The 13614-nt window shown below is 49.4% G+C and overlaps 1 protein-coding gene across 2 annotated transcripts in view; it reads right to left on the bottom strand.

Moving 5' to 3' along the window:
- The window catches only part of AFF4 (ALF transcription elongation factor 4), a 1482962-nt gene that overhangs the window by 506579 nt on the left and 962769 nt on the right, over positions 1 to 13614 (bottom strand). For both annotated transcript variants that reach the window (XM_069652488.1, XM_069652489.1), the window contains exon 13: positions 5805 to 6707. In XM_069652488.1, coding sequence (XP_069508589.1) covers positions 5805 to 6707 — 903 coding nt within the window. The remainder of the gene's footprint in view (positions 1 to 5804; positions 6708 to 13614) is intronic.

The following is a 13614-nucleotide window of genomic DNA, read 5'->3' as shown; positions in this document are numbered from 1 at the left end:
CACCTTTAGCAAACCGTAGAAAGGAAGGCCAGGTGGAACACAGTACCTATAAAGTTGAGGAAACTCCAGCAGTGGCAGTTGTTCCTGGCAGCGGGTGCAGTTTGTGGTTTCGACCAGGGGAATAGAGGATCTCGTCGAGGAGGAAACTTGGGAGTCGTTGCACTGCCCAGGGAAGAAACCAGCCGCCGAGTTCATCGGTTAAAAGGTGCGTTCCTGTTATTCGCTGTCACAGTGGTGAAGCTTGGCTATCTGGCCGCTGGGGTGCTTGGCACGGGCGATTCGACCAAGAGACGTCCTGGAAGGCGAAATGGCGAACTGGTTGATCCCACCAGCTCAGGGGAAGAAGACTTTCAGCAGAAGATCTTTTCTGGTCGTCGGGAAAGTGGTGAGGTCGTTGCAGCAGGGCTCCACCGGTGGTGTCATGCAGATGGCTTCGCTTCTCCCCTCTACAGATTTTTTAGGTCCTGTGGCGACTTCTGAAGTTCCAGTCCCAAAAGCATTGCTTTTATGCAGAAAAACCCCCATTCAACAGCCTAGCTGTCACTCATACATGCTAAGTGGTGAGCCGGGCGGCTCACCACTGGGCCAATCAGAACAGTGTGTGACTTGAGTTGCTAAGGCAACGCAGTCCAGGGTGCCAATTCCCCCACCCACACATCCTGTGGAACCCAGACAGAGTGGCACCAGTTGGAGGGCTTCTGTGGAGAAACCCGCCAAGAAGTGGAACAAAGGGCCTGGCCTTGGTTGGAGTTACAGAGACGGACACGAATGCCACTTTAGAAAAGAGTTCTGGCGAAAAGACCCAACCAGTGATTTTATATTAAATAAATAAACCGGCGGTATCCTTAATATTGCACCAAAAAGTGGTGCGTTTAAAATCAATGGGAAAATCCCATAGGAAATATTCGGGTGGAATATTTTGCGTGGTAACCACTGCCACCAGCCAGAAACTCGACAAGGGGGGACTGGACAGTGCCCCCATGGAAACAGACCCAGAGGCAATCGAATTAACCCCTTCCAGTACTTCCACAATATGATGGTTTGTACTGGTTCTGGTCACAATTTTGGACTAGTAAAGCCAATGGTGACTTTACATGCCCTGGGAGTCAGTAGTCAGTCCCACGGTATGGAGTCTATGTTTGGGGGTCACTGTAACACCTCTGTGTTACTGCACTGAGGGTGCTGTGTAACACACACACACTAAAACAGATGATACCCTATGGAGTAAAAGACCCCAGAGCCCATAAGCACGCAAAAGTCAAAGACATACCTCAAATCATGCCTAAGAGTGGGAAGAAAAGAGTCTCACTCTTAGCAGGAGAAAAAAAACAAACCCCAAAAAATCCAGCAAAGCTGCTGGGGGACTCACTAGGTTTGAGAAATTAGCCTTATAAGAGAATTTTCCCTAACAATCGGTATATCAAAGATGAGGAATCTGTGGGAGGGCACAATCCATTAGAAAAATAGTTTGCCAGTACTGATGGTCTGATCAGTTTCCCCATAACAAATTGAAAAAAAGGCTAGGGCAGTTAAGCTGAACGCTTCACTTCCCTGTAAAAAGTCAGGACAGGTTCAAAACAAAAAGCAAAAGGTGTTTGGATCCATAGAATTTGGAGGGAAAGTTGGCAAAATAGAAATCTTTCTTAACGGCGAATAGCCTCAGATTGCAAATCACTAGTTCGCCTGGCTATGCAGATGTCAGTCTCTTTCTGAACTCGAGACAACGTGTCATCTACTAACACAGCGCTCCTTTTGAAAGCATTGACTAAATATCTCCATAGTTATGAGAATATCACTAGTGATGCATTTTTCTACTGTGTTTCGGGGAGGTCCATAGAACTTTCTGGTTTTAGGTATATTCTTATACATTTTGTAATGATTTGTTATTAGAATCTGTACTACACGAAACACGTAAAGATATTTTTTAATTCGTTTGTTACTTGTATATGATGTTTACATGTAGAGTTTTATATTTTGCTGTGATTGTGAGGAAAGTTAAATGTACCTAGATCACGTTATTAAATAACAGAAATAATTATCATCCTTGCTAGGATCACAAGGTATGTACTCAAGTGAATGAAATCAGCAGAAATGGCTAGTGACGTGAAACAACCTGGCAAGTAAACCGCTCTTCTCCACAGAGGAGGTTTCCACGATCCAGTTCTCAGGACTTGGTACCTTGAACAACTATCACCCCAGCGACACAGGAGCTGAACAGAGGCTCTTTCTAGAACATCTACCTTCAATCCAGGAGTGAGAGATCCAGTGAAGAAGATTCCAGGAAGAATGCAGAACCCAAACAGTCGGCTCCAAGCAGCAGGGTGAAAAATAAAATGGCAGCAAACAGTCCGAGGACGGAGACAAAGGCTGGCAGCACCCTCTGACATCCAAACTAAAGATACAGAGCAGTGATGAACTAACAGCACGTCTCTGGACTAAAAGCCAGCTAACCAATCACTAAAAGGTGCTGCCGTAGCGGCTCAGATGACCAACTAAAGTGATTGATCAATATGAATGCCACCCACCAAAACAACCCCCACAGGAAGTGAGAGGATTAAGTCCAAGGTCCTCTACTAGCCTATCTGGTTAAAACCAGTATGGAGACTGACATGATGGGCTCATGAACTGCGCAAAAGCTGAGAATGCCCATTTTGAGCCTACCTCATGGTCACCTAGAAAACAAAATGGCCCAGAGCAGGATAACACTTTTTTTATTTTGGTACCCCAATGACTACCAAAAAGATTAATTGGTAGCCCACTGCAGTAAAATGGCTTGCATCGTTGGTGAAGCCAATATGAAAGCACAGCCACCACCAGCCTATTCCCTAAAAATAATTTATAGTGGAAATTACACTGGGGCATAAATGGGTGCCTGTGAAGAACCTTTGGGATTGGGACTAGTAGGGGTGACACAATAATGAAATGGCAGAGGTACTCTGAAGTCTCTCTGGCCACCAAAAAGATATTAAGGAACAAAAAAAAAGACAGGGGGGAAAGGCAAAAAGATTTGGAGCCCAAGAAAGTTGCCCTGAGCAGTTAAGGGAAGCTATAAAGGTTTTAATTCCATCAAAACGGGAGGAAGGATAGATCAGGGGCAACGAGTTTGTCTTGGAAGCAAGACAATGCAGTGCAACACGGGTTTGAATCCCGATCCATCGCTTAGAAACCACTCACTGGTATTAAGCGTGTTATATCTTAGGGAGAATTCTCAGAAATGTGCTAATTCCCTTATACCTTAGAGAGCCCCAGCTCTTTTTGCTGGACTTAAGGACTTTTAATTTCTAACCTGGAGAAATTGAGACCCTTTTCCCACTCATGTATTTTTCCGTGATTTGGACTCAGTGTTTATTTTGACTTTCGAGTCTGACAAACTCCATAGGCATCATCTTTACATTGCCACAGAAAGCACCTTCAGTGCAGTGACAAAGGGAATTGTCTTAGATTTCCCAAAGGTTTAAATACCTTCTCTTTGTGAAACTACTGTTTCCAAGAGCAGTGAAGTGAAATTGACTTTACTTACATTTTGTAACTTTCAAGACCCAGCACATGATATCTTAGAATAGGGGGCTGGAGGGGTTACTTAGTATCCCCTTTGTCTAGTTTCTCATGTAACATTTTTAGGTTACCCTTTCTACAATTAATGGCGGGTGGCAGTGGTTTACTTTTTATTACCATTATGTGTTTTTACTGCGGGCTGCGTTCACAGCTGCATAAGCCACCCATGGGTGCCCAATTTTTTCTAAATGGCCCTGGTCTTGTTTTTTTGCCATTTCTTGCTGGAAAGGTCCTCTTTGTTGGTTTTGTCTTTGGCGGGATTCACGAGTGAAGCCCGCCTCTGGTTCCAGCGTGTACCAGGGGCAGGAAGTGAGGGAGGTGTCCAAAACTCCCTGTGCTTAGTCTCCTTGGTTACAGGAATGCACCCAAGGGTTATCGGCTGGAGGGCTGTCCTTGGAGGAGAGCGACCCTGCTGTGCGATTTAAAGCTAGACTGGAATGAATGGGAGAAACCTGCATAAAAGGTAAGGCTTTTTGGCTTCGAAGGCAGAGTTGACCACTGGACGAAGGAGTCCGAATAAGAACTTGGAAGAGATGCCTGCTACAACTCCTGGACTGTTGGTTTGCCCTGTGAAGCCCTGCTGCTATGCTGAAGCTCTGAATTCGTTTCGATTAGAGAAGCCCTGCAAAGACAACTTCACCTCTTGGGTTGGTGGGACCAATCAACCCGAAAGTGAACTCGTCTGGACATTCTCTCAAAGCTGGCTGTACTTCCACTGCTGCTGGAACCGAAGTGCCAGGGAGAGGAACACCAGATCGAGTGCATCGCTTTTAAGTTCGGACCCGAGCCGCAGGAAAATCCTCCGGACTCCCTTGAAGCATGACTGACCAAGCCTGAGCCACCTCAACAGAGTGCTGGACCCCAGATGTGAGGAAAGTCTAGAGTGGTATCCAAGAGTCCGCAGTGGTGCTATTTGCTGAAACATGAGGAGCTGAAACCGGAAAGTGCCGCTGAATTGAAGTTTTACCTTTGCTGTCGCCGACCTTCCCATTGTGTTGCAGGAGTCCCCAGAAGTCCTCCCTCTGTTTCCCACAACTGAGGCACAGGAACAGGAGGATCTGCAGAGCCACACAGGAACAGAAGCAGGCTGGAACCTTTTCTTCTAACCAAAGATACTGTAAACCTAAGAGGACTTGCCAATTGTTGTGTAGCCTTACTTGTTCTCAGTTGAGACTTGCCTTGGTTGCCTTTGCAGAGTTGCTTGCAGCTTTGCCCCTCACAAGCCTCCCAGCTTGTGGCCCATTAAGTGCGTCTTATTTCTACAAACCTTTCTAAAAACATTGTGCAAGACTTTTACTCACCTGCTAAGCAGATCTTCAGCTCCCCTAGACTTTGTTCAACATCCATGACTAGCTTGGCTCCCTGAAAGACTCTTCTACCTCTGACTTTGTGCTTTTGCCTTTCCTCAAGGAAAAGTTTAAGTTACTTTGCATTGGAGGGTTTTTAAAGTACTTACCAGTTTATGAATTATTTGTTAACCTCTGTTTTATCCCTCTATCTAACCCTTTGCACCCAAATTCAGTATTGCTCTGAATGAACTAGTGATAAATCAATGTCCACAGTGTCCTAGCTATTTAAGTCACCTGAGGGTGTATGAAGTGTCTGTGTGCCATCCCCAATGGGTCACATCTAATTTAGAGAAACAGAGTGTGTTTTGAAGTGTTTTATAACTGTTATATGTTTTGCTCACTTCGGAAGAAGGCTTACATAACTGACTGTTAAATAAATTAATAATTGTTTCATCAAGAAACCTTGAGTCTAAGTAGTTATTTGAATAACTGTCACTGTGAAACTGTTACAACCCTACTGCTCAAATTGCCCCCTCTTGAGATAAGCCTGGCTGCTCAGCCACACTAGCAACCTCTGCAGTACAGGCTTATACCAAAGGTTGGGTTCCCTATTGCCAGGAGGTCAATGTTGCTGTAGTCTCCCAAAGGGTATTGCACACAATCTTGCCTAACATTATAAATGAATACAATAATTAAAAAGTCAGAATGGATTGCATGACACAGACAAATGCCTGGGGTCCCATTGAAATCAATGGTGGCTAAGTTGGCGAAAGATGTTCTGCCAAAAACGATGTGTGAAATATAAGCAGATGGATTGAGCCCTTAGCCATTTATATATATATTTTTCAGATTTCATTTTGCTGGTTGAGATAGAAAAACACTTACCACTCGTTTATACAGAAGTTATCACTCAACTTTTTTATGGTAGTGTTTTATTTAAAACAAACTAGCATAACTCACCTTGTGCTTTCTTTTGCCTTTGTTGATGTTTTTGTCAGGTGTCTGTTTCTGGGAATCTCTTGGGAGCTTTTCAGGTACAATAGTTTTTTCCATTTTCGGCTGCTCCAATTCTTTGTAAGGCTTCCCTGGTATTCTGGACAACAAGTTTAAGTCAATCTTTACAATAAGTGGATAACGGTCTTCAGGCTCGCTAAGGGGTGAAAGAAGCTCCTTCTCTTCCATAGGAGAGAATCTTTGCCGAAAAAAGTTGTCTTCCTCCTCTATGGAGGTTTTAACTGGAGTCCTATTGCTCTCAACATATTTAGGTGTTTGAGATGAAGGAGGAAGGCTCTCATTTTCATCTGAATCTGAAGATGAGCTATCAGTTTCTACAAATTCTCTGGATTTCTGAGAAGGTTTAACTGGTGCTTTGATTTTCTTTTTCTCCACCGCAGGACGTGGAGATGATTTTGGTTCTTTCTTTATATTAGGCTTTCTGGATCCTTTGGTGGCTGCCTTATGCCTGTTGGAGGGTATACTTGTAGTTATTTCTACAGTTTCACTTTTAATTTCAAGAACTCCTCTAGGCTCTTCGATTGCTTTTTCAGTCTTCTTGGGCTGTTTTTTACCAACATTCCGTCTCTGTGTTGTGCCCTCACTTTGTGCAGGGGACTTCTGTCTGTTGCGACTACCCTCTGACCCTTTCTGCATGCTTTTGGAATCTCGACATGCAGTGGAGAAATTGGGATTCTTCGATGCATTTGGATCTGAATAACCACTTCCGGTACTTTGATCCTGACTCTCTTTGTTCCCTTGAGATGATGGGATGTTACTGTCCACAGAAGAAGCTGGGGATACTTTATGTGGATTCACTTTATTTAACCAGTTGTCCAGCTGCCACTTATTAGTTGGCGGTGGTTCAGGCTGAAAAATAGGAAAAATACATGTAATTGTGGCATTTAATTGTTAAATCATTCAATTGAGGATAAATGAAATTACAATGTACATAAAGACATGTATACATTGATTCCTGGGTAACAGACAGAACAATCAAAGAATCCATTCATTCAAGACCACACAAATATTTTATACCTTTTAAAAAGACTAACTGAAAAGGGTCTGCTCAGAGGGTGTGATCTATAATCTTTTGAAGCTTAAGAGACTTTATTAGATGGTGGTCCCAGAATGAAAGGAGTAACACAAAACTCATCAAAACACCCATGTTGGGTCAAACCTTTTATTAGGGAGTTTTACTAAAGTCTACCTGTGGTAGGACTATATAAGACTCACTCTTAGGAGTATTGGGCTTCAAATCTTAGGTTTGGCCTCAACTACCCAAAAGGTCAAGCAATTGAAACAATGGTTACATAGGTGCACACTATAACTTAATGTAAATAAGGTAAGTGTTAACGTACTATGGATATATAGGGTACAAGGGAGAAAATACAACACTGGCACTGAGGTTGGAAATCAAAAATGAACCCGTAAGAGACACTCCCGTCTCTCGCACACCGATATACTGTAAAGACAGTCGAAGATTCAGAATCAATATAACAGGTTCTTCATTGTTAGGTAAGATTTTCATAGTATTGATACATCTTCCTGACCTATGTCAACCCCAGAACATTTTGCTTTACTGGTGGATTATTTTTCCTTATACCTCAGTGAGTGTGAACCTTTTTCCACACTCACCGAGTCTTACTCTTTTTATGGGTGCCATTTTTTAGCCCGTCCATGGTGTCTTCTTAATTCTATTTTCTGACAACGATTGGCATATGTTGCCTATTTTTGCTGGGTTGCCCTGTGGGGTCCACTTTTAAATGTATCTGGCTAATCTTGTAAGAACTACAGTTCCTGGTAGGACAGTTTTTCTGACGTCCAACTAAGGGCTTAGAAAAACCACTTTACTGAGGCAGTAGAAGACTCCACTCTTAGTATAGGGCTGCGCCACCTAAGTTCAGGGTAGCATAGACAGAGCAGCCAGGCTTAGTTTAGGAGCGAGAGAGGGCTCTAGAAGCAGTACAAATGAAATTGTAATACAAATGGTCCAAAGAAACACTGAAACACTATGTATGTAAAAATAAAGGATTGATTTAAATACAAGTAGGCCCAGATACATCTAGGGGTAAATAAGGAACAAGTTACTTACCTGTAACTATTGTTCTCCAGCATGGGTCTGGCATGGATTCACATGCTCATGAATATTCCCCGTCAGGCTGGGAATCCTCGGTAGAGAAAAAATCTGTATCAGTTTCGTTTCTGATCTGTCTTTCTTAGTAGTAAACAATCACTGATCTCTGGGTCATACTGCCCCCAGCCAATGACTGCCCTCTACCTAAGCTCCTCCCCTGGCAGCCATCCTCAGATTTGGTAGCACGTAAAGTGGCAGTATGACAAGTGAAGAGCCGCAGAGGAGAAGGAGGGAGGGTTCGCATGTGAATCCATGCCAGACCCATGCTGGAGAACAACAGCTAGAGGTAAGTAACTTGTTCATTCTCCAGCATGGGGTCTGGCATGGATACACATGCTCATGAATATAAGAATACATAGCAGTATACACATGCACAACCATGGGAGGCAGCAACAGGCTCAACATTAAGCATCCCTTACCTCCTCACCAGGCTCACCTTAAGCGAACAGGTTGCACAGCACTGCTTGGCCGACCCTGGACCCCTCCCTGGAGTCCCGATCGACGCAGTAGAATCTCGTAAAGGTGTGCGTCGACCACCACGTAGCAGCCCTGCAGATGTCCAACAAGGGCACACCAGACAGGAACGCCATGGTAGCAGAGATCGCTCTGGTCGAATGGGCTCTCGGACGGCCGGGCAGCTGTCGGTTTGCCAACCGGTGACAGTGCATGATGCAGCCGGAGAGCCATCTGGAAATGGAAGCCTTCGAGAGAGCCTTCCCTTGATTCACAGGTCCAAAGTTCACAAACAGCTGTGATGTCTTCCGAAAACTCTTCGTGCGGTCCACGTAGAACTTCAGCGCTCTAGCCACATCCAGCGAGTGCAAAGTCCTCTCGGCTGGAGACGAAGGCGACGGGAAGAAAACTGGCAACACCAAGGGCCCGTTGAGGTGGAAGTCCGACGGCACCTTGGGCATAAAGGAGGGGTGCGTCCTCAGCACCACCCTTGTGTTGTGAAAAGTCAAGTATGGAGGCTTGCAAGATAGGGCCTGGATCTCTCCCACTCGTCGTGCGGAGGTGATGGCCACAAGAAATGCTGTCTTCCACGACAGGAACTTCAACGGCGCCGAGTGCATAGGCTCGAATGGGGCCCCCATGAGCCTGGTCAGAACCACGTTGAGCTCCTACGCCGGGGCAGGCGCCTTCACCGGCGGGAACGATCGGAATAGTCCCTTCATAAATTCCATCACCAGGCGATGAGACCACAAGGACGCCCATCCTGTAGTTCTGGTGTATCGGGAAATGGCAGCCAGATTTATTTTGATGGAGGCGTGAGCCAGTCCAGCTTTGGCCAGCGACAGTAGGTACGGCAATACTTGAGGGGCCGTAATCCGCAGAGGGTTAATCTTCTGTGCACGGCACCAGACAGAGAACCTCTTCCACTTATGTCCATAACATTTGAGATTTGAGGACGCCCTGGCTTTTGCAAGAACCTCTCTGCAGTCAGCCGGGATATCGTTTCCTCCAAACTCTAGTGCTGCAGGAGCCAAGCCTGCAAGTTCAGCGACACCGGGTCGTGATGGGGAATGGCACCTCCTTCTCTGGAGAGAAGATCCGCGTCCGTCGTCAGCTTCATAGGTGGGGGCGCTGACAAGTCCAGAAGGTCCAGGAACCAGATCTGTCTCGGCCACGCCGGTGCGACGAGGATCATCCTGCACCTGGACCTCTTGAGCTGGTTGATGAGACGGAGCAGCAAGAACACGTACAGGAACAGCCCGTCCCCAAGGGAACGAGAAAGCATCGCCCATGCTCCTCAGCTGGGCGAACCTGCTTGCGAACCTCTGGCACTTGGAGTTCGTCGCCGTCGCGAACAGGTCGATCTGGGGTTTGCCCCATCATTGAAAGAGCCGATCCACCTGGTCCTGGCGTAGGTCCCACTCGTGGCACGAGCGCAGCTCCCTGCTGAGGGAGTCGGCGATGATGTTTATTCCTGCCAGGTGGAAGGGAATCAGAAACATCCCCTGGCCAACGGCCCAGTGCCACAGATTCTGGGCCTCCTTGGATAGGGCTGGGGATCTGGTGCCTCCCTGCTTCCGGATGTAGAACATCGTGGTGGTGTTGTCGGTGAAGATCCTCACCACTTTGTCCTTGGGAGACGGAAGGAACGATTTGAGCGCCCAGAACACGGCTCGTAGCTCCAGGATGTTGATGTGGAGAGACCTCTCCTCTGGGAGCCAGAGGCCTCTTGCGTGGAGATCTCTGGTGTGGGCCCCCCCCATCCCTCCAGGGAGGCGTCCGTCGTTACCATCTCCTGATACGCTGGGGCCCGAAAGTCCATGCCTGTCAAGAGGTGTGCACGGGCACCCCACCATAGAATTGCCCGACGGAACTCCTCGTCGAGCGGGATCCTGTCTTCGAAGCAGCCCGCCGCTTGAATCCAGTGGGTGACGAGGAACTCTTGTAGCGGACGCATCCGAAGTCGGCAAAGGGGTACAAGGTAGATGCTTGAGGACATCATCCCGAGGAGGGACTTGATGGACCTCACTCTGGCCACCTCCGTGGCTAACAGGCGCTGCACCTTGCCCAAAATGGCCTTTGTCCTTTCTTCCGATGGAGATGCCAATCGCTTCACTGTATCGAGCTTCGCTCACAGAAACCGTGCCACCTGCGACGGGACCAGATGGGATTTGGGGTACTTGATGGCGAATCCCAGCACCGTGAGCAGACGGACGGTCCTCGCTGTGTGTTCGAAAGCGAGTTCTCTTGACCTTGCACGGATTAGCCAGTCGTCCAGGTAGGGGTAGACGTGGATTCCTTGCAGGCGAGGCCGCACCGCCACCCTGGGTGCTGACTTTAATCCGAACGGCAGGGCTCTGAATTCGTAGGGATGCCCCTGGACTATGAATCTGAGGAACTTTCTGTGACCTTTTAGAATGGGGATGTGGAAGTAAGCATCCTCCAGGTCCAGTGACAATAGGAAGTCGCCCTCCTCCAGCTGTCCCAGCGCGTGCTGGAGGGTGACCATCCTGGATTTCTGTGCCTTGATGTACTTGTTCAACCGACGCAGGTCCAGGATGGGGCGCCAACCGCCTGTCTTCTTTCGCACGAGGAAGTATCTTGAGTATACTCCGGAGCCCCGGAGCCTCTTGGGGACTAGCTCGATGGCCCCCTTCCTGAGCATCGCCCGTATCTCCAACAGCAGTTGAGGGACGTGATTCTCCTTCCTGGCCACGGGAGGAATGCGAGGACACTTCTTTTGAAATTCCAGCGAGTGTCCGCGGGCCAGGGTGTCCAGCACCCAACGGTCAGTGGAGATGGACTCCCACACGCTGACAAACTTTGTCAGGCAGCCTCCCACCGGGGTGCTTCGGGGGGGCCCGACGCAACGGCCGTTTCAGTCCTGCTTGGAAGAGGCCTTGCCGCCTTGGCCTCCTTGCCGACGGCGGCGAGACCCTCCTTGCTTGCCGCGGCGTCTGTAGGCCTCCTGGGACGAGGAGCGGGCCCCCTGGCGGTAAGTAGAAGAGCCGCCGCTGAATCCCTTGGAGGCTCCCTGTCTGCCTCCAGAGCTCCGAAAGGGCCGCCGTTGCTGAAGGACTCCTAGGGCTCGGGCTGTTTCCGTGTCTGTCTTGATGGCCTGGAGGGACTCATCCACCGTCTTTCCAAACAGGCTGTTGCCGTCGAACAGCATGTCCAAAACTCTGGTCTGGACGTCCTGGCGCAAGTCCGTCGCCTTGAGCCATCCTCGTCGGAGGAGGCAAACCCCGTTGCCCAGTTGGCGAAATCCGGTATCGGCAATGTCCGTTGCGACCGTTATGGCGTGATCCGACGCCACCTCTCCTTCCTGCAGAATCTGTAGGGCCTCCGCCCTCTTGTCGTCCGGTAGGAAGTCTAGCAGGGGAGCCATCTTGAACCAAAGCTCCCTGTCGTAACGGGCCACAATCGCTAAGACATTGGCCGCCTTAATCGTCGCCACCGACGACATGACTCGTCGTCCCATGGAGTCCAACTTCTTGCCCTCGCTGTCCGGTGGGGAAGTGGAAGTTGAAGCCGCCACACCCGCTGCTTTCTTCTTGGCCGCTGCCGAGACGACAGAGTCCGGCATGGGCTGGGCCCTGAGGCACAAGGGGGCAGCATCGGGGACTCGGTACTTCTTCTCGTACCTGTCCTCTTGGCGGGTGTCGTGGAAGGGTTCTTGAGGATAGCCAGTCCCTCGTCCCAGATGTCGTCGAGCAACGGCACCGCGAGGACCGTCTTTCTCTTGGCCTCTCGTCGTTGGTAAAGAAACCCTTCCTTTTTCTGTTCCTCAGGGCAAAGCTGGAAGAGCTCGGATGCCCTGGTTATCATGGTGTGAAAAAAGCCAATTTTGTCGGATGGAGAAGCCCGAGGGGGGATGATGACGGGATGTCCGTTGTGTCATCGCCGCCGTCGTCGTTGTCCGTCCCCTTATCCTCTCTAGGGTCCGGTGAGGAGGATGAGGGGTCCACAGGCCTCGCGAGCACGAAGGGCGGAGCGGGGTGGACTCTCCTCCGCTTGTTCAGAGGGCTTCCCGACGGGCCTGGTTCTGGATCCTCCATCGGGGTCCGTGGTAACCTCGTCCTTATCTCAGTACAGAAGGATTGTATCGCCAACAAAATAGCCGCCGAGCTATCCTGGGGCTTGGGTAATGGCTGCAACGGACGGGATGGCTGCTCCACTGGGCCCTCATCGTCGCTATCTTCGATCACATCAGCGGGAACCGTTCCATGGGATCGAACCTTCTCGAATCTTTCGTTGAGGCCTATGAACCTCTCGTTGAGGCCTTTCACGGTTTCCACCGGATTCTCCTCGGAGGCTGAATCCGAGTCCATAATGGCCACCGCCCCCCCCCCCCCCTCTTTTTCCGCTGGAGTCTTCACGGGGGTCTTAACGATGGTCTGGAAAGAGGATTCCCTCCGTGGCGGCAGGGAAACTCTAGACCCCGAGGTCACCTCCACTGACGTAGCGCCTCTGCCGGCTTCGCCAGGGCCGCTGCGACACCCTCGATAGAGGCCTTTGCCGGGTGGATCAAGGCCCTCACCACCTTAGGTGTGTCCTGGGCCTTCGCTTTGGGGGGACGGTCATTGCCCTGCTCCCCCTCGGCTCCCTTCGAGATCGATCGGGGCCTCTCCAGAAGCTTACCCGGGTTCTCTGACTTCCTCTTCCCTGAACCAGAGCGCTGGCTCGTGGTTGACCGTGCAGGGGAAGTCGCGCCCTGCTTGGCAGCCGAGGAGCCCGCGGACTCGCGGTGCTTGGCCTCTGTTGGCCCCCGTCGCCAGGGCGCCCTCACAGGACTTAGAAGACCGCTCAGACTTTTTCTTCGCCTTCTCACCTGCTGTGACCTTCTCCAGCCAGGCGGCGAGGCGGGAACGACGATCTTGCTTGGTCCGTTCCGACAGGTTCTTGCAGAACGCACAGTCCTTCTCCACATGAGTCTTGTCCTCAGGAAGACAGTAGAGACATCTCGAATGCTCGTCCTCCTTGAAAACATTTTGCAATCCGCATCCTGGGCAGCTCATGAACAGCTTGGATCCGGGCGTCAAGCTTCCCTTGTCCTGGGCCATGTCCGTTGAGGTAGGCCACAGATCTTCTGGAATCCTCCAAGAAGCGTAACTCGACGAAAACGTCACCCTTGAGGGGCGTAGAAGAATTCCGAAACGGGTCCCCATTATCGGAAGTAGAAACGGT

Source organism: Ambystoma mexicanum, chromosome 3p (assembly GCF_040938575.1).
Source record: "Ambystoma mexicanum isolate Mex_15411 chromosome 3p, UKY_AmexF1_1, whole genome shotgun sequence".
In the NCBI taxonomy this organism is placed as follows: domain Eukaryota; kingdom Metazoa; phylum Chordata; class Amphibia; order Caudata; family Ambystomatidae; genus Ambystoma; species Ambystoma mexicanum.
Note: the sequence above shows the minus strand (reverse complement) of the source record. Positions and strands in the feature narration are given on the sequence as shown.